The sequence below is a fragment of the Poecilia mexicana genome, unplaced genomic scaffold, assembly GCF_051168715.1.
Source record: "Poecilia mexicana isolate PSO_F unplaced genomic scaffold, ASM5116871v1 scaffold_1, whole genome shotgun sequence".
NCBI lineage: Eukaryota > Metazoa > Chordata > Actinopteri > Cyprinodontiformes > Poeciliidae > Poecilia > Poecilia mexicana.
In genome coordinates, this window is record NW_028263370.1 from 19,891,288 (window position 1) to 19,918,870 (window position 27,583).

At 36.1% G+C, this 27,583-nt stretch overlaps 1 protein-coding gene across 1 annotated transcript in view; it reads right to left on the minus strand.

Annotated features, from left to right (window-relative positions):
• Nucleotides 1-26,013, minus strand: part of vegfc (vascular endothelial growth factor c) — a 52,259-nt gene extending 26,246 nt beyond the window's left edge. Inside the window, exons 1-3 of the mRNA XM_088006122.1 lie at nucleotides 25,578-26,013; nucleotides 7,255-7,495; nucleotides 4,084-4,274 (exon numbers count right to left, since the gene is read on the minus strand). Coding sequence (XP_087862248.1) covers nucleotides 4,084-4,274; nucleotides 7,255-7,495; nucleotides 25,578-25,697 — 552 coding nt within the window. The 5' untranslated portion in view covers nucleotides 25,698-26,013. The remainder of the gene's footprint in view (nucleotides 1-4,083; nucleotides 4,275-7,254; nucleotides 7,496-25,577) is intronic.
• Between the last annotated feature and the right edge of the window lie 1,570 nt (nucleotides 26,014-27,583).

Genomic DNA, 27,583 nt, shown 5'->3' on the forward strand with positions numbered 1-27,583 from the left:
CTGGTCTGCCTAAAAACCCACGTCTCGGTTCGGCTGATGTGAACTCTGTTGAGGTTTTAGTGCAAATATGGACGAAAGTGAACCGGAGAACAAAAGTAGGAAGTGGACGACAGTGCAGGGCATTATGGGTAAAAACACCCAAAACAAACAAGTGAATCTAGTGCTTCCAGGAGTAATTCCTTCTGGTCTTCTGCCAAAGACATAAGAGAAATCCTACAACCTCCAGAGTCTGATGCCACTCCATTTTTATTTACATTTCATGAAGGAGAAAGATGCTCTCAGTGTCTTCTTCAGACGTGACAAGATAACCTTTTGGTAAATATATCATAATTAGTTTATTCCTAGCAACAAAAATAAGAACCGCCTTTGAAAACCCATAACTGGATTTTGTCAATTTTGATTATTGGGTGTGATTAAGTCTGTTTTTGAGCAAAAAGTTGCTGGAGATTTGTGGCCCTATTTACTATGACGCTGAAATGAAAGCAAATAAACAACAAAAAAACATGGCTAGTAAAATAAAAACCTAAAATTGTTTTATTTAAGATATAAAATTTGTAGTTGAAAATCTCATACAAAAGAAACAAAATGTCTCCGTCTGCATCAACTTCATTTAAACATTTCCTGTACTGCTTCCAGGGGCCGCACAAAATTACTCCGAGGGTTGCAAATGTCCCACGGTCCGCACTTTGGTCACCTCTGGTCTATTGAATATAGAATTGTGCATTACATTATACAGAGCATGTAGATAAATTACTACTGTATTATTCAAGACCTTAACATTTTCCTGTAGAACAATATTTAAAAGCAACAGACGAGGCGTTTAGGCCTTTGAAGGCAACATGACCAACAACGACAAAACCAGAACACTTCGGATATGACATGAAAGTCCAGGAGATGAAATTACCCATTAAAAAAAAACAAAAAACAGCTGAACAGATGTTAAGCGAAAACCTTTTTGCACAGAGCCACAGGAGACGCAAAAACGGTTAAAGATACTTACAGTCAAACTGGAAATTACAGTTTGTATAATTCTATTGCTTTCTAAGTTCTTTCAAATTCAGCCAGCTGCTTCAAGCCAACGCCAAAGCAATCATCCAACTGAGTATTTCATTGTGACGAAACTAACCACAGAATGCTCTTAGCAGAAACTGTTATTTCACCCTTCACCTTGCCATATGTACATTTTAAGGCCAATTATTTTAAAGTCACATTAAAAAACTCATTAGGATTCAGCTGAACTCTATCTAGTCACGTGTGATTTGGATGAAGTACGACATCGCTCATATAAGTATCCAAACTTTAGCGACTTGTCTGAGCCCCATGCCAAAAAAAACAGTTTGGAAAGTACAAGAGAGGAGGAATGTCTTGTGAAACCTCAAAGATTGTGGCTCTGCACTCGCAGCCTTGTATCTGCTGCCAGAAGGAAAGCTGCTCAGTTTCGGCCTTGGACTTTTTTCCTTGCAACTTAACGGAAAGGTGGCTGTTTCTCAAAAAAAAAAAAACCTTGAGATCTTCATTTGAACAACTGGAATATTATTCTAAACATGAATAACTTTATATTGTGCATCCTGTCAAAATAATGTGTGCATAGGGGGGCAAAATGTTGAAGTAGCACTAATAAAACTAAAAAGTAGCCGTCCAAGAAATTACTCAAGTAACAGTAAAAATGTAAGTATAGTAACTGATCAAATTATCATTTATTATCTAAAAATTATGTAATCAGGTTGACCAAAATATAAAATGAAGTCTTTTAAAGATGAAAAAGGCAATGATTCATATAAGTAACAAAAAAGTAACAATTAGGTAAAAGAAAATATAAAATTTATGAAACTTTAACAAAAACTGTAGATGTGTGTGTCTGATGAATTTTTGGTGAAAACATGTTTGTTTTTCATTCAGTGGGTAGAAAATCCTGAAATGTTACACAAGTAAAAGTAAAAATCCTTCAGAATAAAATTACACAAGTAAAGTAAAAAGTATAACGTAAGAAAAAATACTTCTAGAAGTAATTTCTTTCAAAAATATTACTCAAGTAAATGTAATTGAGTAGCTAGTTACCACCTAACCCTGGTGGTGTGTAACATCACCAGAATCAGGATATACTCATTTTTATTTGAAATTATGAACAAGTACAACAAAATGGTGCACATGTATAAAACTGTAAAAGTCCACAGAAGGACATATGGAGCCATGAATTAAAACAAACTATAGAACCTGGGCAGAACATTTGTGTGTGTTGCTGCACAGCAATGAAAAGAAAATCTGCACACTTTCAAACATGCTGCAGGAAATCTGATCACTGTGTTTTGTCCCCTGCGTTGCACACAGTGTTCAGGGTTCAGCATCTTTGCATAATGGCACGTTTGACAGCGTCTCTGTGAAGTGCAAAAAAGTCGATGACAACTTTACACACAGTCCGGCACGTACTGCCGGACTCAGACAATAGCAAATTCAACATGACAAAAGAAAGAGCCGCTTATTCAAGACATTCCAACCAGATGGAATTCGACTTTCAACATGATAAAAAGCATCTGCAGAAACGAACCACACATTAAGTTCGCCATCAATAACAGCTGAAATGGACAAACTATAGACTGGGAATGAAACCAGAAGTTTGCAGGTAAACCTTACAGAACATATTTTGTCATTTCATCCTATTTTTTCTAAAGATGTAAAAGAGAGAGTCTGTCAGTATGTGTGCAAAATATGGCGCTTTTATCCTCCTAGTAGTTTATTATCCTTATCGAATTTGACACAAATGACTGTGATTAAACATAAAAGTCTCTAATAAATGAAGAAATGCATCATATTACTCTGTTGAGCATAGTGCATAGAGAAGAAACGGGCCGGATCAAGGTGGAATTGGGACCTTAAGTAGAATTTCCTATTAACACCATCACTCCCAGTAACTGTTTCGATCCAGAGTTGGTGTAATCTGGACTGTAAAAAAAAAAAAGAAAAGGTAAAATACCGGCAGCTGTGGTTGCCAGAATTTTACCATATTTTATAATATGGTAATGGTAATGCTAATTTTTAAAAGGTAATTCAAACTCTAATTTGAGCGTTCATGGGAAATCCCTGATGGTTAAAGCAGCGAATTAGTTTGCTTATGCCTTGGGCTGGCTCTGGTGAAGTACGAGCAAAACACAGACGATTAAATTAAGAGATAGCGACATTCTTAAACTACTCTGGCTATTTCAACTTCCTCTGCTGATTGAATCTGCTCTAACAGTTCATATAACAAAGGAGCCATTCGCTTAAACTGCTACCGCCAGTTCATTCAATTACCACTTAGGAAATGACTAGCACAGCTGAGCTAAAACAATAAGCCATTACGCACCACTAGGGTCCCTTCATTATCAGCATCTATGTGGAAATGAACAATCCAGCTGAGAGGATTTACCTCATCTTAAGGCAGCGCTGTCAGTGCTGAGAGGTGAGATGTTTACACACAGAAGTAAGAACACAAGGAGGTGGAGCATGATGGGAAACTGGGCAGTAACATGTGTTTTCCAGGCATATAGTGCTATTTTATAGCACAATCAACTATGTTACCTTCACTTGTTATAAAATGCTTTGTCTATCAAATATGACTCAAAAGAAATTTGACTTTTTAATTTAGGGTCTTGAAATTGAGCCTCTGTGTGGCATACCAGACTAAATTAATAATACCTATGTCTCCAGCTTTCATTTTGTCAACTAAAATGTTTCACCACGGCAGCACGGCTACAGATGGCACGCACAAAATTTCCAGTTGTAAACAATAACATGCACTATATCTATGGCGTTCTGCTGTGCTCTAAACCTTCAGTGAGGACAGTAAACTGTTCTATTAGTGAGTGTCTAATGTTTTAAAGTGAGTAATTTTGAGTTATTATAAAATAAATATTTCATAAGCTAGCTTAGCTTAGCTTGCAAGATGCTGAAAAGCTTTGTCATGGTAACAGGACAATAGCAAACCTGTCAACGGTGAAAAGTAGAACACGTCGTAAACCCCTTCTTTCAGTTTGACTGGTGTTCACGTTAACTGATTAAATGTTATTCATGTTTTATAGGGAAAAGGGAAGAATGTTGTTAACTTACAGTTTTGCTGAGGTAACCGGTGGAGATATTTCTGCATTGTTTGTCCTCGGAGGGGCAGCATCCTCCACACCTATATACAGACACACACGGTGGCTTATAGAAGACGTTGGTGGGAGCCCCGAACTCCCTGCCCACATCAACACACACTTCTCTGGGCATGCATTGAGTTTTCCTCCACTCCGACTCTATACCTGCACACAAAAAAGTCAACTGTTTGCAACATTTCTTTTCTTATCTTTTATTTTTTTTGCTGCACAAAGTATTGATCCCAATCGTCATGTGTTCAGTATAACAAAGACTTGGATGCACGCTTGGTAAGATATTACATTTAAAATGTCACAGACAAATTGTTAATATTGCCCTTAATGCTCAACATTATGTATGTTTTAGAGGCTGGGATACTACACTGCTCAAAAAAATAAAGGGAACACTCAAATAACACATCTTAGATCTGAATGAATGAAATATTCTCATTGAATACTTTGTTCTGTACACAGTTGAATGTGCTGACAACAAAATCACACAAAAATCATCAATGGAAATCAAATTTATTAACCAATGGAGGCCTGGATTTGGAGCCACACATAAATTTTAAGTGAAATGTTCCCTTTATTTTTTTGAGCAGTATATTATGCTTCCTTGAACAGGTTAGGATAGATCTATGGGCTTTACAAAACATGTTCATTACATTGTTTGCACAAAATTATTTTAAGATTTTAGTCTGCCCAGTTTTGTTGTTCTGCCTTAGGGTGTCTTGTCACTTTAAATTCAAATAAGCTGCTGCTGGCCAGGCCCCTCAACTCAACATTTACACTCGCATGTGAAAATGGCTGCAAACAGACTCGCAATTATATAACCATACATCTTAGAAAAGCAGAAGTAAAGTCTCCTGCACAACCAACAGGAATACAGTAAGTTGTTTCAGGATGGTAAGTCAACAACAGAACACTTTTCCAGCAGCCATTGTACAGTGGTATAACCAGCTGACCAAACATGCTGGAGATACACTTGGGTTGCTAGGTAACAGCCCCGTGCCCATCAATTGTGACTTAACAATCGGAAAGTTTTTGAAACGGCTCATTTTCCAGATACCAAAAAAGACATTAACTTATTGCCAAAAAATGGCTGGGTGCTTTTAGAAGCAGCAGAGACCTGAATTGAAGTACAAAATTGTGCAAAATGCTAATTTTGCATAATAGGTCCCCTTAAAACTCCTTGTACAGACACACACTGTGTGTCTGTACAGTAATACAAATTATTGTTCCATTGTGTCATGGAAATAATGGAAAAGAATCATCAAAATGTTGATAAATAGTAATCTATCAGATTCATAATTATGATCTGAAATTTTAGGAATGCTGTTGTAATTACTTATGTTCTGATATAATTGCAGCCCTGGTTCTGAAAGCAGTCACGCAGATCCATTTAAATGTGCAACTCCTGGTTCTAATCTGATCATTTCAAGTTTAAACTAAAAGACAAGCTGAGAGACTCTTAAACACGTTATTTACACATGGATGGGTTTTTTAGAAAATATATAACTAAAGATAATGCTTGCATAACAATTAACAATTTGTTTTCTGTGCTTATGAGTTTAAATACTCTAACAGAATTGTAGTGTTTGTGCCATTTTTCTGAGAATATAAACAACAGAAAACCATTTTGGTAACTCATTGTTAGTTTTTGGCTGAATCCATTTATTATGAAACAATTTTTGCACTTTTTAAATCATAATGACAATAGAAACTACTGACCCAACAGACCACTGACAGCTTCAAGTCTTTTGTGGTAGTTGTGGGTGAGAAATGTTATTTTCAACCCATAAAGCTGCCAATTCTTTCTGGCCAAAAGTCTCCAGTTCCTGTAAAGTCTTGGGATTTCCTGGATGAATTGCATGTTTGAGATCTCTCCAAAGTGGCTAAATGATCAACACGGCCCCCCCATTCAGTAACTTTAGTTTTCTTTTTTTCTTTTCTATAATCTATGACAGGTCGACTTTCGTTTTGGATCAGAGCCACATGCAGGACTTCTGAGCTACTTCTGAGCTGATGAGTATTTTCTCATAACCTTCTGGATAAATCTTCCCATCAGTTTTAACCAAATGCCTTGCTTCTTTGTAGCTCACAAGAACACTCCTGGTGTAACGTAGCGTTGATAGTCGTGGCCATAAAGTTAACTTTGTTTCAGGGTTTTTTGGCTCTTTGGGCCAAGTAATGACTTTCGTATGGCTACTCGACCATGCAGCACATTTTTTCTTTATTCTGCATGTCGAAACAGTTCCACTACCAGTATGTTGGCTGAAGCCATTTGTAGGTTTTCCTTTGTATGCTGAACAATTTTCCAGACATTTGTTGCTTGGTTCAATCATTTTACACTTCCTAATGAGGATTTAAACACAGTTAGCCATTGTACAGTCCTGTTTATAAAGCTCGCCACCTTCTCCCAGAAATCCTTTGAAAATGATTACGCTTTTCCTGTGATTTTAAACCCAGCAAGGTCAAAAATCACAGGATGACTGGGTGAAACACACAGGAGCCAGACACTCCCTGACATTTTAAACACACACACACTAATTTCAGCAAACAGCTCAAAGTTACCTTTAGGAACATTTTGCATGCTTGTTTTTTTGTCATCAGGCCTAAACTTCCAGCTTATGTAAACTTTTGATGATGTGCATTTGAGTGGTTTCTGATTTTCACCATGATTTAAAAGGAGCAAACATAATAGTATAATATTTAATGGCTTCATCCAAAGATTAGTCATGAGAAACAGAGCCATTTTCATATTATATTCTCTGAAAAAGGGCAAATTTAGAGGCAGTTTCTAAGGAAGGTAGCGTGTACTCTTTCCCAAGTCTAATTTTCTTCTGTTTCTGTTATTTCTAAGTCAAATTGTCAAGAAAAAGTTGCTTGATAAAATGGACTGTTTAAAAGTAAACATCTGAAACAAATCTGAGACGCTCCATATAAACACCTACAGCTGACCACCAGCCAATGGCAAATATCTACTTACAGGCATTGTTCCCAGATGGGAAACTTTAGTCCGATAGCAAATGTTCTTAAAAACAACATAGCACTGTGCGTGACAGAAATCCTCATTATGTAAAACTCCTGTTGGAAAAAAGGCTTTTTTTGCATGTAGGTGTAAAAGGGGAAACAAGAAGACACTTACTTTTAAGGACATCCAAGTTGAGGTAGGCAGCAGCATATGTTGGCTCCTGGGCTTCAGAAAGGGGCCGCAGCCGGTGAGTCTGTGGCCGCTGAGTGAATTTGGAAGCTGAGGATGCAGCGGCAGAAAGTTTGGATCTGCACTTCAGAGCAGCCCAATATGAAGGATAGATCAGACTCATCAGTTCATCTACACTGGAGGCTGAACGCAGCTTCTGCTCCATGTCCGGCTTCGGTAATGTGTCCTGTAATTAACAAGAAACACCTTCACTCAGAGAGGGACTCCAACGTCAAAATATACATGGCTCCGATGATTACTTCTGACAAATCTGTGAACAGTTTTACAAAGTCACAGATTGTAGTGGCTCTGTGAAAAATTATCTATACCCTGAACGCTGAACGTTTTTTTTTTACGTATTTGTTAAAACTGTCAGCATGTTGTGACAGTTTGTTCAGACAGATAATCTGTGAAAATCAATGTCTTGCACCTCGTCCTAAAGTTATTATATCCGCCTGAGAAATGCACCACTAACAACCAAAAACAACCAATCAGAGCCAGAAGGCGGGGCTTAGCGCTGTCAATCAAAGCGGCTAAATGTGCTAAAGATGTATAAACAAATTATTGTTACCCTTCTTTGAGAATTGTTTTGATTTCATGACGCATAAACGGTTTCAGATCAAGCCACAGCATTTCTGTCAGAATTAAGGTTAAACTTTGACTACGCTGCTCCAAAACTTTTATTCAGTTTTTTGGGGGGCATTCAAAGGTGGAGTTGGCCCTCAAACTTCATTTTGCAAGCTGGTGGCCAGATATTCTCAGATAGGAAACTTAATTAATGGTTCAATCAGGTGCTAAGTGTCAGACAGAATTGTCAAATATGTTTTACTGTCAGTATAATGTTGTTTTTTTTTTATATTAGCTTAGTTTTATCACAGATGTAACAGGACCCAGGGCTTCAAAAATGTTTACACATCAGTCCACAGAATATTTCTGCAAAAGTCTTCAATTGTAGAGATAATCCAGATGTTTATTTTGGTAAATGTTGGATGAACAGCTTTTAATTCAGCAGTTGTTCTAGACTTGAAACTCTCTCATTGATGCTATTTTTTCCAAGTTTCTTTCTTGTTGCTGAATCATGAAAATCATGAACATTATTTATGTCATTACCTGATACAAATGGGTCTTGTAGTACATTAGAAGTTGTTCTGGGTTCTTGTGTGTTCTCTGGGATAAGTCACCTATGTGCACTTGGAGTTATTTTGGAAGGAAAACCACTGTTCCAGGTTTTCTCCATTCGTGAAGGATGGCTCTCATTGTGATTCACTGGAGCTTCACATCCCTACAAGTGTTTTTATAACACTTTCTGCACTGATAGACAGCAGAGTCTTTGGTTGTAACCTGTTCTTTAATGTCTTTACATCAGGACATGTGTTGAATTTTAATGGAGCAGCACCAGTTGGCACCAATCCCATCTTCCCTAAGAAAAGTAATGCCACAAAACTGTAAGTTCTGGAGTAATGGCCCCTCCTGTGGGGTAGGTAGCTGGGTTCGGTGCAGCACATCTCTATGCGTCTTCAGCTTGGAGACTGCTACTTTTCTGCTTCACTGCGACCTCCCTCTGGGTTGAACACATGGCCATCCTGTGGGGGGTCTCTGGTGAAGCCAGATGCAGTCTTGATTTAATAAAATCAGTCACAAAACTAGCACATCATCTCCACATGTGACTAGCTTCTCCATATGGTCTGCCTGAAATGCTACGACATGCCAGGTGGTGCGACAAACAAACAACTGTTTGATTAATGTAATTAGGGCTGAAACGATTAATCTGTGCTGATGATTAATTGTGATTAATCGACTATTAAAATAATCGTCAACTAATTTAGTAATTGATTAATTGTTAAATGGAGCATACAGACTCAGAAATGGAAATTTACTGAAAGAACAACAGTCAGAGCAGTAATTAAACCAAAATGGTACAAAAAATACATATTTTCCATTTAAGATAAAAGTAGACCTTTGTAAATATGTTGCATGAAAAACTGTACAAAAATGTCTTGTTAAGCCTTTTGCTATACAATTATTAATCAGTTAATCTAAAAAATAGTCACCAGATCAGCTCTATACTGTATTGATGTTAAGTCAAGTAGAAAGAGATGATTTTAACATATTGACATAAGAAGTATTTTTTTAGCTGCAGATGATCAAGAATTCACTAAAAGAACTGCTATGTTATTGCATTTTAGGTAGATTATGTCGAATTAAAACATTTATTTTATATATAAAATAATCAAAACCTCTTTATGCCATGAGTTAGTCATTATGAAAATGTTTAAGTATTAGTCAAACCTATAAGTCAAACCTATAACTGCATAATGTGGCAACAAAATGAAAAATGGAGGTATTTCTTGGTATTTCTTTGTGCAGTCACATTATTTTTGCTCTAATAAAGTTTTAGCTATTTTTCCATGTTTATGTTTAACACTTTAAACACCTTACAGAGACAGTGAATAGGCCTAAAACAAACCTTAAGCTTTATTACAGGCCTTAGCAATTAAAATATAATGAAAACTATAATAATGTCCATCAAAAACTGAGAGAGAACCCATTGTTGTTGTTTTTTTCTCAGTGCTTGCAATGAAGGATCTTTCTCTGGTGATTCTGCTGCCAGTCGGACATGATGTTACATTAAAAACTCTTGATTTATTTCTAATTAATAGGTTTAGTCAGGAATCAAAGCAGAACTTCAGGCAGCTGCAGTTTAACAAATTCATGACTAGTCTGCGTGACTGTTATCTCATTTCCTGACTTTTATTGCAGTTACTCGTATGCTATTGTACTATTAATGATAATGATCAATTTAACATTCACACAAACAGAAACAATACTTTTGCTGCAACCAAGGCCATATCAAACACAAGCATACACACATGCCTTTGTATTAAAGGCGTTTCAAACAGACACTCAAGCAAACACTCAATTTCCCACTTGTAATGTTTCCTTTTGGAAGAATGTGTTTATTTACGAGTCTCCACATATTTACACACACACACCGACTGTCCTTCAGCATGGGAAAAAGCCGTCTCTCTGGATTTGTGAACCAAACAATTGAGAGCCTTTAAATGAGACTGTCACCTGACAGATTCTGCTTCCTGCCCTGAAACGCCAACAGGCAGCAGAGACTCAATTGCATTATGTCACAGCACTCACTACATTCATCTTTCCCCGTTTCCTAGATTTTTATAGAGCTAAGGGTTTTAAAATAGTTTTGAAATAAAGGAACCGCTAAGATAGCTAAACAAGATGAAGCGCATTTTGATTGTTGCTAAAATAAATAAATCTATGAGTGTTTTTAACTTATTTTATTAAGTTTTCCTATTTTAATCTGCTCACTAAGGGTGAAAAGAATTTGAATTGAATGTTACCAAGAGAAAAAGTAGAACTGCATATTTTCTAAGTGTACTACCATATTACCAAACATACTTACTCATGTTTACTCATACTTACTCATATGCAATACACCACTTGTTTGGCTACTACGACTCTGAAAAGGAGTATGAAGAAGGTTAATTTATTTAATCATACACCTTTTCCATTCTGTAGTTCATTACATGAATAATCTTACCATTACCCATTTCCCTTCTGAATCACAAATAGTTCCTAAGCCAGATGTAAATAATAAAAACACAGCTACCTATACATACATACGTACATACATACGTACCTACGTATTTTAACAATATTATAAATAAAAAAAATATTTGTTCTTTGAATGTATTTTGCTTTGTCAACAAGTTTCTCCAGTTATTGTTCTGTTCTGCTGTTCTTGACGGTTGGTGGTTACCATAGCAACCAGTAACTTACAGCTCCTCCTCCTTTTTCCGTTGCTGTCTTTAACTGTGGTGCGCATTAGAATCAGCTCTGTGTTTTCTTTACAAGTATTATGTTTTAACATATGTTTTAGACACACTGAATAATATACAGCGTTTCATGAATAATTTTGCTATGTTTTGCTATGTTTTAATGTTGTCCATTTTAGCTATGTTTAATTTTACAAATGTTAACTCCTGCTAACTGCTCATTGGGAGCTATTGTTTTATAGTTTGTATTTACAGTTACGTTATGTATTTCATAAAATGTGCGCATAACCGAGAGCAACAAAAACTTCATACCTCTTCGTAGGCAGCCTAGCGCCGACGAGAGTGGTGCATTACTGACGTCATAACAGACGTCAGTGCTCTTAAAGTGACAGTACAAGTATTAGTGTTTAACAAAATACATTATAGAAAACTTAAAATATGACAAAAATTAGGATTCTTCAGTGTTAATCAGGATTTGGTGAATTTCAAACATTATAATAAAAAATAAAAGCAGATTTTCTGAGGTTGTTACACAAGCAAAAGGGGGAAATATGCAAATAGCAGAAAAAAAAAAAAGAAAAACTGCATTTATAAGTTCAATTGACAATCCGAAATATGCCAGTTTGACAGAAAAGGCAAGACAGAAGAAATCTGAGATTGAGCTGCTGCTGAAACAATAGCTTTTTCTAGAACATCCAATATGAAAGATGTTATTAGATAAACTTTTTAAATCCTAAAAACAAAGCTGAAGCATAGAAATCATTGTCTTATATCTGCTAAAAAGTTCAGGGTCTAATTGTCTGGGAAAAGAGTAAAGATACAATTTCAAAGGTAAGGAGGGAGGTTTTAAATCATATCTTCTGTTTGTTGTATCTGATTACATTACATTGACATTTTTTACTGAAAGTACAGAGAAATATGAGGCGCAAGGTCAAACTGATGCAGACAAAAGTCAAATGTTTTTCTGAAACGCCTGAACGTTTCATCATTTGTTTATAGAAAGCCTTCTGAAGTGGTGTCACAAATCCTGAAGGTGTTTATGGATCACGGGAACATAACTCTGTACACACACAAAAATTAAATGAAAAAAGAAATCACCCAGCAGGCTCCTTCTCTACAGGATTGACAGCTAACACAAACAGCCAAGTAGCTGGATTTTCCAAAAACGAGGCAGAGCCAACAAAACACTGATGGGGAGCTGAACCCTAAAGAACAGATGGTAAAACACTCAGACACGCAGCCGATGTGGAAAAGCCCTGTCAGATACGCAAACACAAAGAACATCAAAGAAATACGCTTCTTAAGCCACTATATAAAAAATGTTTTATGTGCTGCTCACAGCTGACAGCTATTTTATAAGACAGTTTGAACACGAACATAGTTTGTACCTCAGATGATGTGGTTACTGGCATTTCAGCCCAGCTAATAAAGAAATATAATATAATATAATATAATATAATAATATAATATAATATAATATAATATAATATAATATAATATAGAAAAGAAGTTAAAAATGAACATAGTTTGAACCTCAGATGATGTGGTTACTAGCATCTTAGCCAAACTAATTAACTTATACAATATAATTTAATACAATATAATGTAATATGAGACAGTTAAAAATGAACATAGTTTGAACCTCAGATGATGTGGTTACTGGCATTTCAGCCAAACTAATTAACTTATATAATACAATTTAATACAATATAATATAATATAATATAATATAATTAGATTATTCTATAATATACTATTACATTCGATGAAAAAAATAGCATAATTATTTTATAATACTATTATATTATAACTATACTGTATTATAATATAAAATAAATATTAGTATTGGACATAATGTTATTACAATAAGCTAATAGTCACATAATAACAGATTATGTTAATATAATATGTATTATTATATAATACAAAATATATTTAATAACTTTTTTATAATAAGCTAATAAAGTTATGTAATATAGATTACATAATATTATATATACTGTAATTATATAACTTTATTGGTTTTGTTGAAATGACCGCAAACTATGTTCATGCTTAACTGTCTTTCCTATATTATATTATATTATATTATCCATTTAAATTATCCAATGTAATGGATAGCTTTACATTAGATAGATTATAGTTGGTTGAACTATTGCATTTAACACAAAGATAGAAAAAAAAGAAAACATCCTTTTGTTGTCATATTTTTAAAGAAAAAACACATCGCAAGCCATTTGCATAGTTGAAACGTGATCATGCGTTTCAAGTCGAAAATCAAATTGTTCTGAGTAACACAAACTGATCAACAACATAAGGCAGCTTTGAAAAAGAATGTTTTCTGCACCAGATCATCTGTCTTTAACTGAACTCGATTCAGAAACGTGACTGCATAAACTGGAGAAACAAATTAAACAAACTCCAAAGTTATTTCAGGGCAACAGATAAACCAAAGCCCAACTGTAAATGCTGCATGAATGGTATTGTTTAGCAAAACCTTATGAAACCATTAATATATTCTCATTAATTCCAAAATTTTAGTTTAAATTTGTTTTTTTGTTGTTGTTGTTTTTGTTTTGTTTTTTTAGAGACTTCACAATCCATTTTATTTATATTTTCGGTTGTGTTTGGTTTTTATTTTGAATATTTTAAAATCTCCCAATTCCAGTGCCAAGTGTTCTTTACAAAATTTAAGCTTATCGATGTTTGAGCCGGCGAATTTGTATTATTATGCCATTGTTGTTATACGACTTAAAAATGGTGTCAAAACAACATTATCATTTATCACAATTTATCGTCCAGCAAAATTTGTTTTAACGACATGTCATGGCACTCCACACCAAAGTATCAGGAAGATAACAAATCCCTTCAACAAACAGTTAAAAATGTGTCTTACCATTGGTGTTTTTCCAGTGAAAACATGTTTTTAGTCTATAAAACAAACAATGTTTCAGACTTAATGCATTTAGGGGATATTAAACAGGCATTAGGACAGAGAAATAAGCAATTAACAGCAGTCTGCACCCCTAACAGGGAAATATGTTGCTAATCTCATATTGATTTGTATATATTTTTAAAATTGGTTTTAATGAGTCCAATGAGAATTCACTCACTCAAATTGATCGATCTGTTGCTGTGGTTAAGGGATGCTTATGCATAAATACCTAAATATGTTGTTGTTGAGGTGAAAATCTCAATGAGGCTCAGGAGAAACACTGTGGTTGGATAAAAGCACTTCATTTTCAAGCAAAACACACTTTCAGTTGAGAGATTTCTGTCGCTAAAAACTGTTGTATTAGGTTGTAACAACATTAGATATTTACACATAAAATATGTACTCTTGTACAAGATAAACTTCAATAGCACAGTTTGGATGTAGAATCACCTATTTTCCTTGAAATTTAACAGATATGGAAACTCTCGCGTGAATAATCTGGTAAAGGAGTGCAGTTATTTGCATGTGAAGTCGCTAACCGCTGCATTTTTCTTCACCAAACAACCGGCTCAAACTCTTTGGTGTGTTTTCTTTCTCCGTCTCTGTCAGTGTTAGAGTTTAAAATCCATCACGGATGTATTTGTTTTACAGTCGCTGCTGGATAACTTCTTTATGAGCATGGCTGGGGTGTTTAAACGTCTCTCAGTAGTAAACAAGTTGTGACTTACAAGGGCAGACCATGAGACTGATGCAAATAAGGAGAGAGGAGATAAATCTTTTTTGTTACATTTTCATGAATTCAAACCCAGAGGTTGGATTCTGGCTTTTTGTGACATTTCATCACCATCTCTTTGGCATGTCACAATATTTGTCTTACAGCTGATCTCTTTTTTGTAACTGCAATAACCCCTAATGAGTGGCTTTAATGAAACTGTTGTGTAAGTTTAAGGAGAAGGATGTGTTACGTCACATCTGCCCTTGTTCCCTGGTTTCAACAAAGGATCCCTGGTGGTCAATTTCCTTCTGCTACTCTAAATCCCCAACATTTTCCCACACTGTCAGAGCTCTTCTTAACTCTGATGGCTCTTAATTCATGTCGATTCTGCTTTCTTTCAAAACTCACTCAGTCCCTCTTTAAATCATCTCTTCCTCCTCTTCATGATGATTGAGAAGTCTCACCGACCTATGCCACTTTTCAATTTTGCTCCTCCCCACTAAGGAATGCAGAACATCAAATCTGAACACACAACATGGAAAATCATGGAAATATTGGTATTTTTATCAATCTGACAGTCTTATTATTAGAGTTGCTATTTACCAAACCTTAGTGACAGTGACAACAGACAGTAGAAGTAGGGCTGAACAATGAATCAATAACAATATATATCCCAATAAACACATGATCAATATCAATAGATTATACATCCGATAGAGTGTTTAATATTCACTGAACCACCTAGCAAAGACTCCAGCTGCTCAACCTCTCAAGATGAGCTAAGCTAGGTAGATAGAATAAACTGACTGCTCACTCCTTGGTTACCTAGCAACTCACTCACTCTTTGGTTACCTAGCAACAACCTGTAGGGTAACTTGCCCAGCAGCAGTTTAAGGTTTTCCCACCATGCCTCACAACTGTAAAAATATTAAACAAAAGCTTGGTGTGAAAATTGTGGATGAAACAGGAAAAGTCACCCCACCAGTTTGGCAGGATTTCAGATATTTAAAGCAAAACATCTAAGCAATAATTATCAATATTGACTGAAATGCTTATATTGTGATACGTTTTTCAGCCATATCTTCCGGCCCTCAGTGGAAGCGGACCAGTTGAAGCAAAATATCAACATTGCTATCTGAGTATATTTCTGCAACGAACTGCTGACCAGTCACACAACACACAGCTCTAGTGAAATATCACAACCAGGGTCTGGAGTCAAGTTCGATAGGCAAATGGTTCTTTGCAAACAAAATAATGCAATCTTTGTCGCATGTCTATGCATCACTGGGAGCCAATTTTTGCACTTTGGATGAAGTATTCAGGAGCCTTGAAGCTACAGTTTACACTATCTGTGTTTCCATTGACCAAGGAATTGCGCAAATTGAAATGGCAAAAATAAATCCAATTAATGCAAACACTATAAAATATGCAAAATCTGAAGGTATTTAGAAGAAAAATGCATCTAAGCCTCTCAGCTTTGAAAATCTCACTTCACTATGCACACTGAGAGCACAATGATTGGCTTTCTCCCAGTTTCTCTCATTCACAGCTTCTCCACACCTCCCATTCAGACACACAGAGCCCAGAACCCAGTGAGGTCTACGGGTCAGTCTTTGGAGGGTCCAGCACCATTGGTTAACCTTCACATGTCAAAACATGAATGAATGAGCTCTCGCATACTTTGAGTTCAAAGAGCATTAAAAGTCAGAAAGGTCTGCGGTAATCCTGAGAGGTCAGAATGAGTTCCTGAGGACTGGAGCTTTAGTTTTTAGCTATTTAGTCTATATTTCCTCCAGATGCCATTTTTTCCAAACAGGATTATTTCACAATGATTACACCAACCGATTTCAGATGCAGACAGACGGAATAAAGTTACAAAATGCAGAGGAAAGAATCCAGGGTATAAGTAAAAGACAGAGACCAAGAGGGAAATGCAAACAGAATCAAGATATTACACAGAAGCTTTTATATAGAACCTGGTGAAGAAAATGACATCATGACTAAAGTCAGTGGTTGATTGATGCAATCTACCACAAGTTGGAGTCATTATGCTTTATATGGGTAAATGTATATTCATTACATATACATTAAGCGTAATGTCGCCTTCCTACACAGTTTGGATTGATTCTCATCTCCTTTCAGGAAATGTTAACTTTATACCATTCACTTGGATTCCTCCAGTAGAATTTCTACCGGGCCAATCGGTGAACAGAAAAAGTTGTGAATGATGACAATAATTTTCTGGGTTGTTTTAAAACTCCAGTCTGCCTGTAGTTTTAGCAATGGCAGCGAAGGAAGAGGAAGTGAATTTCTTCCTAGCACGAACAGGCACATTACATACATCAGGGCCAAATTTTAGCGATACAAAGCGAAAAACAAGGGGCTGGTTTTTACCAGGCTACCTGTAATGTAATTAGTTTGCAGTGACTATAGATGCATTTGATGCTTAACTGATCTTAAGAGTTTTGTTTCTGTAATCAAAATATTCACTTGAAGTCTGCTCAGTTGATTCTGAGTCATATCAGACGTCCATATCAGATTCCTTTTGGGTCGTAATTACAATGCCAAAGCAGCTGAACTGGTTCCCAAACATTTTTCAGGTTAAGATTCTTCATGTCCATTTTAAAATATTGCTGCTGCTGGTAACTCCAAAAATGTAACTTACAAAACTAGTTTATACTGTTTTGTCACAATTGCATGCTCTGCTTTGAAGCTTTTCACTTGAAGTGTAACAATAAAACCCCAGACAGATGTGAAGGGAGATCAATAGAATTGATTTTCATAAATAAAAATGACTCTAAGTGGAGATGACAGGTTTTTGTCCCACAGCATAATTCCCTTTTCTGATATACATCAGAAAAGGGAATTATGAACTACAACAGGCAGGCTTTAATTATCAAAGAAACTAAATAAATTATGAGGACACCAGAAAAAAGGCAAGAATAATGAGCGGCACTATGTTTAAACTGTTTTATGCTTTTGTATCCATAGCAATCATAAATAGAGCAACTTCAATGTCTGACAAGAGGCAGGAGAAAGCCTGGAACAAACCCCTCATCCTGTCAGAAGATTGTTTTTCAATTGCACCAAAAATGAGATCGCCTGTTGATTCTGCTTCTTATCTGAACCACAAACTCAACTCTTTCAGGTTGTTGGGGTTCTGTTTGCTTAATCACCTTGGAGCTTAAAGAAACAGTGAGAAATGGCACCAGATGCTACATCTAAGCTATTTTTTAAAGATTTTTTAGACGTGTGAAGACACAGATTCTTGAATCCATGAAATACTTCCTAATATATGTATGAAAGGAAAAGTAGACTATAGAAATGAGTCAAAAGCAGCACTGTCTGTATAAAAGAAGGTGCAATGGACTCCGGAGCATATTCCTGCACTCTTGGCTGTAAATCTGGAAAGAAAATATGATCAAATGGTTGAGGTCTGGAAGCATTTTGGATATTAGAAGAAAAAGAAAAAACAACAACATGGAGTTAGTGTGATGCTGAGTACAGCAGCACCTTGGTCTTAAAGTCTGTCAGGGTTTACAGGACCAGCTCATAGTGAGTGTACAAACAGTCACTGGCCCAACATGTCATCTTTTCTACAGAGTCCTGTTAATGACCAAATTACTTGATTTAGATATGCTGAAGAAGAGAAGCATTTGAAGTTTGCACAAAAACGGTTTGACAAATAAATGTAACACTAAAGACTAACTAGACCTAAGAAACATAATTAACTAGCATCACTAGGAAGGACTGAACTAAAGTAAAACAGAAACAAGACTGATCTAATAAAAAGGAACTAGAACAATCACAAGATTCTAGCAAAATCTGAGTTTAAATTCATGAAGCAGTCCAGTTTCTTGTTTTGCTGTGTTTCTGCTCTGAATTCACAAAGCAGATGGCAACAGATACACACAGAAGCACTGAATCAAACCACCCTTTGTCAAAAATCAGTGATTCACACCATATCCACATGGAGGGGGTTGTATTTTTCTGTTTTTCATTCATGAATATAAAATTGGCAACATATTGACTTTCTACATTAGACACATAAGCTATATAAAAACAACACAGCATATTTTTTCGTTTTAAATATCTGAACTACTGCCAAATTGGTAATGGTCCCATTTTATCCAGTTTCCTCTGAAGTATTTGTGCTAATTTTCTTCCTTCATTCCACGTCATTGTTTATTTATTTTTAAACAGTTACAAGGCACTGTGGTGAAACCTGAAACTGCTGCTGCACAAGTTACTCAACACGTTGTTACCAGGTAACCAAGAATGAGTGAGTTGTTGCTAGGTAACCAAAGAGTGAGAAAATTCAATCAGACATATTTTCTGTTGATATTGATCATATGTCTATCGTGGTGTATATTATTATTGATTTATTGCTCAGCTAAAGGAATAATAAAAAAAGAAAGAAAGAAATATGTGCAAAAGCAATTTCCATATATACATGAATGTAGGAAAATTTATGTTAAATGCATCATTAAATGGATCATTTAAACCTGGGTAGCCGCCATTAACACGACTGGTGCTCTTTATTCTGAGTTAATCAAACAGACTATTGTAGATTTATTAGAATGATTAAATTCAGAATTGCAAACATTTTGCATCCACAAATAGCTTTGTGTATCTCCCCTGGTATACTCCAATGATGGATCAAACTGTCATTGGGGTAAATTATAACCGGATTTAAAATATTCTAACAAGCACATTAAAGTTAACAGGGTTATCTCTTTAAAGGTACAGAGGTCAAAGAAAAAGTTAACCAACAAACAGAACCGCCACTCTCAGAAGTCAGCATGTTTTATTTTCTAAAATGCTCAACAGGAAATTGACTTGAAAAGCACTTATGTAAGTCTACAAGCTCCACCTTCTTGTTGCAGCTTTGAAATTCCACAGATTACTCCATTTGACAAGAAAAGCACAGATTTAAGTAATAGCATAAAAATAGACTGTGTTTGACATTATGGGATAATTTCCTGCCTTTCTGGCAACTAAAATCTTGAAATGTGCAACACATCAGCAAATACCAAAGATAAAGTGTTCTGATAAAGTGTTCTGATAAATATGCCAAAGTGAGGAAGTGAACTGCATAATATTTGAAATTATTTGTAGCTATCACCTTTCACAGTAAGTCTTAATAGTGTATAACTGATTTTTCAAAGCCAATATCTGAGGCAGAAAGAGGTAATTGGTCAGAGAAAAGCAGTACCAAAAGCTGAAAAATACAGTAGTTCAAAGTGGAGAGATAAGAACAGCGCTAAAATATTTGGCAAAGTCACAACATTTGCACAAGAGGCAAATCTGAGGCCAAATCCGATCTTTAAAGGTTGGCAGCTAAATCACATTTGTTAAGACATTCTCCCAAAAATAAAGTCAGAAATAAGCAGAAAGCATTCTGAACGATTCATCGAAAATAATAGTCAGACTTAAATGTACATCTGCATCTTCCAGAAATTGATCAGTTGAAGTTTCTGAGTGAAAAGGTTTTGCATAGAACAACTGATTTATTATAAATTCTCAAAGTTTACTTGCTCAGTCCAGACCAAACATTGAATAGCTGTCTGTTAACAGAAATAATAACATTTTAATTTCAATAATAACATTGAAAACCTACAAACTACCTCACAACCTCAATATGCAACAAAAATACAGCCAACACTGTCAATTCATATTCTATTGTGGGTTAAACTCAGTATTTCTTTCATTTAATAGGGGAGTGTAGCAAAAATAAAAATGTTCAGTTTGATGCTAAACATTAGGCAGCTGCTGTATAACCAATAATGACTTTACAGCGCCTAACTTAAAAAAAATCAGAGCAAGTTTCTAAGCATTTGCTAGGCAACATGAGGTCAATGCTTTGAGGGAATGTTCCTCATTTCCTCAAGTTCAGATTCATGTTAAATGTTCTCAAAATGCAAGCAGACAAGGTAAGACTGAAAACAGTAGGACAGCAGATTTAACCCCTTAGTAGAGATTAGAGGAAAGGCATCAACGTGAAGTTACTACAAACCATACTGGAGCCATTTGCATGTTTTCTGAAAAATATTCTGAATTAGCTGCTCTGCTTTACGTTATGTATCGCAGCATCTAGCGCTGTTTTTTTTTTTATTTTTTGGTCTAAATACATATCTAACAGGGTTTATTTTAACAGTATTATAGATGTGAAGTTTGTCAAAATTTACCTATTTATTCTTTTAATTTATTTTGTTCGGTCAAGAAGTTGTTTCTCCAGACATTTACTGAGGCTGCTCTTGACAGTTGGTGGTTACCATAGCAACCAGTAACTGACAGCTCCTCCCCCTTTTTCTATTGCCGTCTAACTACTGTTGGTGTTTTCTTTACAAGTATTATATGTTTTAGACAAATTTAACCATATACAGTAATTTAGCCACATTTCATATATGTTTTTAACTGTTATCATTGTTAATGCTGTATATTTTAGCTGTTTCATTTCACAACCGTTAACTGCTGCTGCTAACTGCTCATTTGGAGCTGCTGCTCTGTAGTTTGCTTACGGTTATTTATTGTATTTTATCAACTTTATTTCCTCTTTTGTTAGCATAAATAGTGAACCTGAGTTGTGAAGTCAACTTACTGGATCTGAGACGGACATAGAAGAACATTACGTTCATCCTGTTACATGAAGTACCAGCCGTAACACACACACACACACACACACACCACCTGGCAGCTGCTTACATGAGTTTTCCTTCTGACATTAGGGATGATCCGGTGAAATTCCTCAGTAAGGAGAACTTTAAAGGCAGGAAAGAAACTCATCATCCCAATTAGGACTCTACTGTGATCAAATAGAAACACTCATCTTCTCCTTTTGGCTTGCTCTGACTCACACATTCACACCCCACACACACATCCACTTGACCCGTGTGACACCTGTCTCTGTTGGCTCTTTTCACTGACTAATTTGAAAAGAGCCCCTCCTAATCCTGCACCACCACCAGCCCACCCACACACACACACACACATCCCAGGATGTTCCCTCCTCAATTGAGCTTTGTCCTTTCCTCCATCATGCAAAGTTTAAATTAATTCACTTTAATCTGTGTCTTTTTTTCAGCATAAAGTTAAACCTTTTGTTTGAGTGGTTGAACTCAGAGGGAGCATTCACACCAGACGTGTTTGGTCCGCTTTAATCCAAGTCCACTTTGTAGAAAGCCCGGTTCACTCGAGGAGATGTGAATCAAACTCTGATGCGGACCAAAAAAATGGGAACTCTGGTCCCCTTACAAACCTCGGTCTCGGTTCAGCTGAAGTGAACTGTGATGGGGTTTGAATGCATATGTGAATGCCAAGCAGACTGGAGACCGCGGATGACAGCGCAGGGCATTCTGGGTAAATACAACCAAAACAAACAGGCAAGTCGAGTGCTAGCGAGAGAAACAGCTCCTGGTTGTCTTGACAAAGTCAAAAGAGAAATTCCACAACCTCTAAGATTTGACCCAACTCCATTTTTGTCGAAGAAGGAAGTTATCTTCTTCAGATATTTTCATGTAGTTTCCTTCAGTAGTTGTTGGTGCAGCGCCACCACAGGCCAGGGGAGGAACAGATTTAACAAAAGGTTTAGTTTGAAAGTGAACCGCAACAGGTAAAAATGGAACAAATGTTGCGATTTTGGTCCCATTTTGGTCCCAATCAAACCAAGTCTACCAGACTACCAGATGAAAACATAACTTTAAGACTCGTACTTAAGTTGCTTTTAAGTCACAAAAATAAACAATTTCAAACTCAACTTAGACTCGAGACTTGACTTGGACTCTTGGTCTAGGACTTGAGTCATTTATTTGCATGCAGAGTGAAAGGAAGCTCCAGCTGCTGCACATGTTTTACAATGAAAGAATGACCTTATGGGTGGATTATTATGGGATGTCTGTGGCTCATAATCTGTCCATATTAGTTGTAGCGTCATTCAGATTGCTCTCCTACTGAACGCTTTATTAACCAACTTTGGATGGTTTCAGAAACAAAAATAAATGTAACCAACTTCTGAGCGAGCTGCAACATTGCATGGACACTTCCATCTGAACATTTAAAAAATAAAAGCACTTCCTGTTCTTTTCATTCAGAATTTGGAAGAACTTTGAATTACTTTGTAAGCTTTGTCTCATTCAGTGTGTTGTAATTTATACCACAAAATCAAACATAAGAACTTGAAGCAATATTTAGTGCCACATATAATGAAGAACTGGACAATAAACTTGTTACAAAGAAAAAAGAAGCATTTTTTTAATATTAGGCCAAAGGACAAGTAGTACAGGTTTGGAATGCAGGAAAAGACCTGACCTAGATGCTGTGGATTCAACGAGTGTTTATTGATATGTTTATTTCTAATGACTGGAGACCCAAGTTGGATTTGGAAAAACTGACTTGTGAAAATATCTGGTTGAAACTCACTTACAAGACTTCAGATGAACCAGAACAGACTGAACGGATCAGAAGGGCTGTGATAAGAAAAACACAAATTATCCAAGACGTGCAGCTTATCTAACCCTAACCCTTTAAGACAGCTTAAAGACCAAAGCAAAACTCTGTTTTTTCTCCAAAAGAAATTCACATGTGTCTCTGAATGTAAACAAAAAAAATCTTCTGACCCTTTTAGCTGCTTTTTACTGCATTGTTTGACCTTGTAAAGGGATTTTACAGCAGACATAGTGGAAGCTGATGGGGACTGCAGCTCCCCCTTGTGGTGCCTAAAGGATACAACCGGCTACATCCTCCATGCGTTTTAGGCCATAATATAAACAAAACAACAAATTTTTAAAATAGAAACTATCTGTCCTGGCTTTTGTTACAATTGGAAAATTGATTGTGATGAGATTTCTCCTGGTTGAAGTTTCCATTTAGATAAAAAAACAAACCTTGCTCTTCCAGCAGCTTGTCTACTGTGAAAAAGTTATTGATCTCTGTGTTTTTTTTCTAACGGTTCTTCCTGTGCTGAGTTTTAGATTACCTGATGACACCTGAAGTAACCACCACCTTGTGCACCAGGCTGCATATTATTTCTTCCCAGAGTTATGCGGCTATCCGGGTTTTAAAAATAAATTGAGCGGTACTGAAATCCATCCTAAGTAGACTCAAGCGGGTAAAATTAGGGAAAGCATGAAACTGATGACATCATCTGCAATTAAGCCACATTTTCCACACTCTTCTCTTTCTTTTCCATCATCATGATATTCACACCACTTTCTTTGGGCTTTAAAGTCCACCCAACCGGTCAAATACATTCCAGGGTTTTGGGAATGTTATAGCCTAACAAAAGATGCATCCAAGCTATGATTTACAATTGCAATAGTTCATACATTTAAACTGATGATTGCAATTCCATATGTTGTGCAGCTCTAGTTATAATCAGTCTGAATTTGACTGTAATTGAAATGAACTGTTGTTAAAAAAACTGGTAAAGAAACTAAAAATGGTCAAAGTTTATTTAAGTTAACAGAGGATTGATTCATCAATATAGCTAAATTATATGGTTTTATATTATTTATTTAAGCTGGAATTATCTCAGTTGCATCATGTATAAGTAAACCTGACTTTATTTTGCTTGTCTCGGACCTTTAAAGCAGCCGCTTTAAAAACAAGATTAAAACATGGACTTTAACTTAAAGGGTATCTATTGTTGCTACATATGTTAGAAAAAGAAGGCAGAGAATGTGTGTTCCTAAGAATATTGACAAAAAGTTTCTTAACAGACTTGCTGTCTGCCCTTTTAACACAACAGCTTCTGAAATGTAGAGAATTGCTATCAATGACATAGAAAAAGAGTCAGAGTCAGGTTTTCTTTTTCTTTTAAGAAAATTAAATCACTAGCCATGAAAAAGGTGAACTTTCTACATTTTTGACACGTCAACTTTGACTAGCAAAGTAGCGCTTCATCCCATGACATTATCACCCAAACATGGAAGTGGAGAAATTTCAAAATACATATTGATAAAAGAACATTTTATCCTTGTTTGCTTATATTTAATATATTAGATGCTTGAAACAACACCTTGGAGGTGTGCAGGTACAAACGTCACCTCCTGCCAGGATAGGCAGGTATGATTTTGTTATACTCATGAACAGAAAATCTAAATAAATTTAAATTTCTAATCATATTTAACAGATTTTCTGCATCTTTGTTTCTATGACATTTATGTTTGTTTATTAACATTGCTTTTGATAGTTGCATGCTTTTTAACCTGTTTTTATGATTTTGAAACTAAAATCAATTTCTCTGACTGGAAAATGTAAATTTTGATACTTGTGCACAGTGCAGATTGCAGCTCTCAACAAGGATTTTTATCCAATTAAATGAAAGTTAATCATTATTATTATCATAATTGTCATTTTAATCATTGGTGTCTGATGAGAAATTCCAAAACACGCAGAAACCCAAGAGCCACAGTTTCTTCTTCTACTGCTTTCTCAGTTGGACAGTAGAGGCATAATCCCACTCAGCATCACTTCCAGTCCACTGAACCAGTTATTGCCTCGTTTCCCTGAAAAGGTCTGCTGAGTGCTGAAAAAAATCTTTCAATAAATCTGAGACAAAAACCAGGCCGTTTTGAGTGATAAAAGAAGAGAATCAGGACAAGAAGCACAGATGTTTTGTTATTCAAACAAAAAAGAAATGTTCAGCATTCACAAACTGAAATCTTGCCAACACTTTCTGCTCTCCCACAGTGAGACTCCACAAAGAAAAACTCTGGGATTATGAGTGAGCACATGATGGAGCGTGGGGGTCCACAGTGGGCCAACTGCGTTACACATTTCACGCACAGACAAACAAAGTTTCTCCTCCAACTAAACTCACCGGCTCGTCCATCGGCTCCTGCTCCGCGTACTCATCATCATAGTCTCTGTGGCTGAAGTCGCTCGCCAGGTTAGTGTAGAGCAAATATGCCAGAAACAGAGATATTCCCAAAAGGTGCATGTTTATAAGACGTCTGCGCAAGTTTGTGATCCAAGGCGCATGAAGAGGGAGATTTTTAAGTCTGAATGTGCGCCGCTGCGGCTGATCAGCCTCTCACATTTGGCCCCGCTCCCTCTCTTTCCTCTTTCTCTCGCTGTCAAGGTCCAATTGTTGCTCCGCGGAGGGCCGGCAGCATGTGTATGGGACCCGCTGTGGATGGAAGCCCGGTCATATGGAAACAGATAAATCCGCAGGGTCAGCGGAGGCTGTCCCGTCAATTTATCGCAGAAAAACCAACCGCATGTGCCTTCAAAATAAGAGCCCAAAAGTGGCCCCCTTACTTAAACAGCAAGAGGACAAAAAATACTCCCCAACATGTTCGGTTTGATTCGCTCAGCGGTGGGCAGAGTAACCAAAAGTAGTACTCAAGTAAGAGTAGCACTACTTCAACAATACCCATTCAGTGGGTAGAAAATACAGACATTTTACTCAAGACTAAAAATACTTCATAATACTTCATAATACTTCATAATACTGCTGCAGAAGATCCTCCCTGCACAGCCATCATTATCACCTTCAATAATTCTTTGAAGAATCTAAATTAATGAGTTACAACAACATTTAATTTCCCATTGGGATTAATAATAAAGTATTTTTGAATCTAAATTTAATAAAATTACTCAAGTAAAAGTAAAAAGTAAAGTGTTGTAAAATATACTCCTTAAAGTAACAAAATAAATCAGCCAGATTTAAATTTATAAGGAAAAATAAACTTTTCTGTAAGATACATGAACTGGTTTTAAGTCAATAATTCCTTAATATTGATGAGAAACTTCTTGTTCAATTGGCAAATTATGTCACTTAAACAAGATAGTTTTTCCTGTGCTGTAAGTGAAATAATCTGCCTATATATTTATTTAATAACCCAGCAAATTACTAGTTTGGTATCAAGAAACATATTTTCCAGAACATATTTGATCTTTGCTCTGTTAAAATCAGAATTTCTGTAGTTGATTAGAGGACAGAGAAGCAGTTTATCTTCACAAATCAGAAAACTTAATCAGTGTATGTCTCTTCCTAATGAGTAAAAGTACAAATAAAGTGAATCCACAACAGAATGTAAGCAGGTTCAGCTAAAGAAAATTTGCCCATAGCATGCTACAAAGTGAGAGAGTTACTGTACAGACCTTGAGGAGAAATGTAATACTGACACACACGCATGCATGCAGTGGAGAAATGGAAACTTCCCTCTGTGTAGGGGGTCATGCTCCATCTACAAGTCTAGCAGACTTTGTTACTGAAGAATAATGTGTTGTGAGGGGCCACATTGCAGACATATTAGGGGATATGAAGTCCTTCAGCATGACCAGCATTCCACAGGACTACAACATACATAAACAAATGCTCACATTTGCAAAATACACACACACACACACACACACACACACACACATTAAAATCAAAGCAGACTTCACACAACCATTCAGAAGGCAAAACTTCCAAGCTCAAACTTGTCAGAGATTTTGTTGTCAAGAAGTTTAAATTCTTTTAATTTTGCAATGATTAGATTCGTCTTGCATTTACAGCTGTTACTAATAGCCGTTTTATGTCCTCAGATGTGTCGATGCTGACCACAGCCTCATTCCTAGCATAAGGGCTATCGCTAGCATGTTGACCTACAACATAATCTACTCTGTATGAAAACACCTGTTCAAAAGCTAAAGTTAGCTAAAATACTAATGTTATCTTAAATGGAAACATTATCATGTCTACATACACTAATTGGTCTGAAAAGCAATAAATGTGATTTTTTAAAATCATTTGAACTATTCTTTTCCCACCGTGGAACAATTAAACACAGATTAATGAACAATTTATCTATTTAACTTTATTTAATCAGGTTGTCC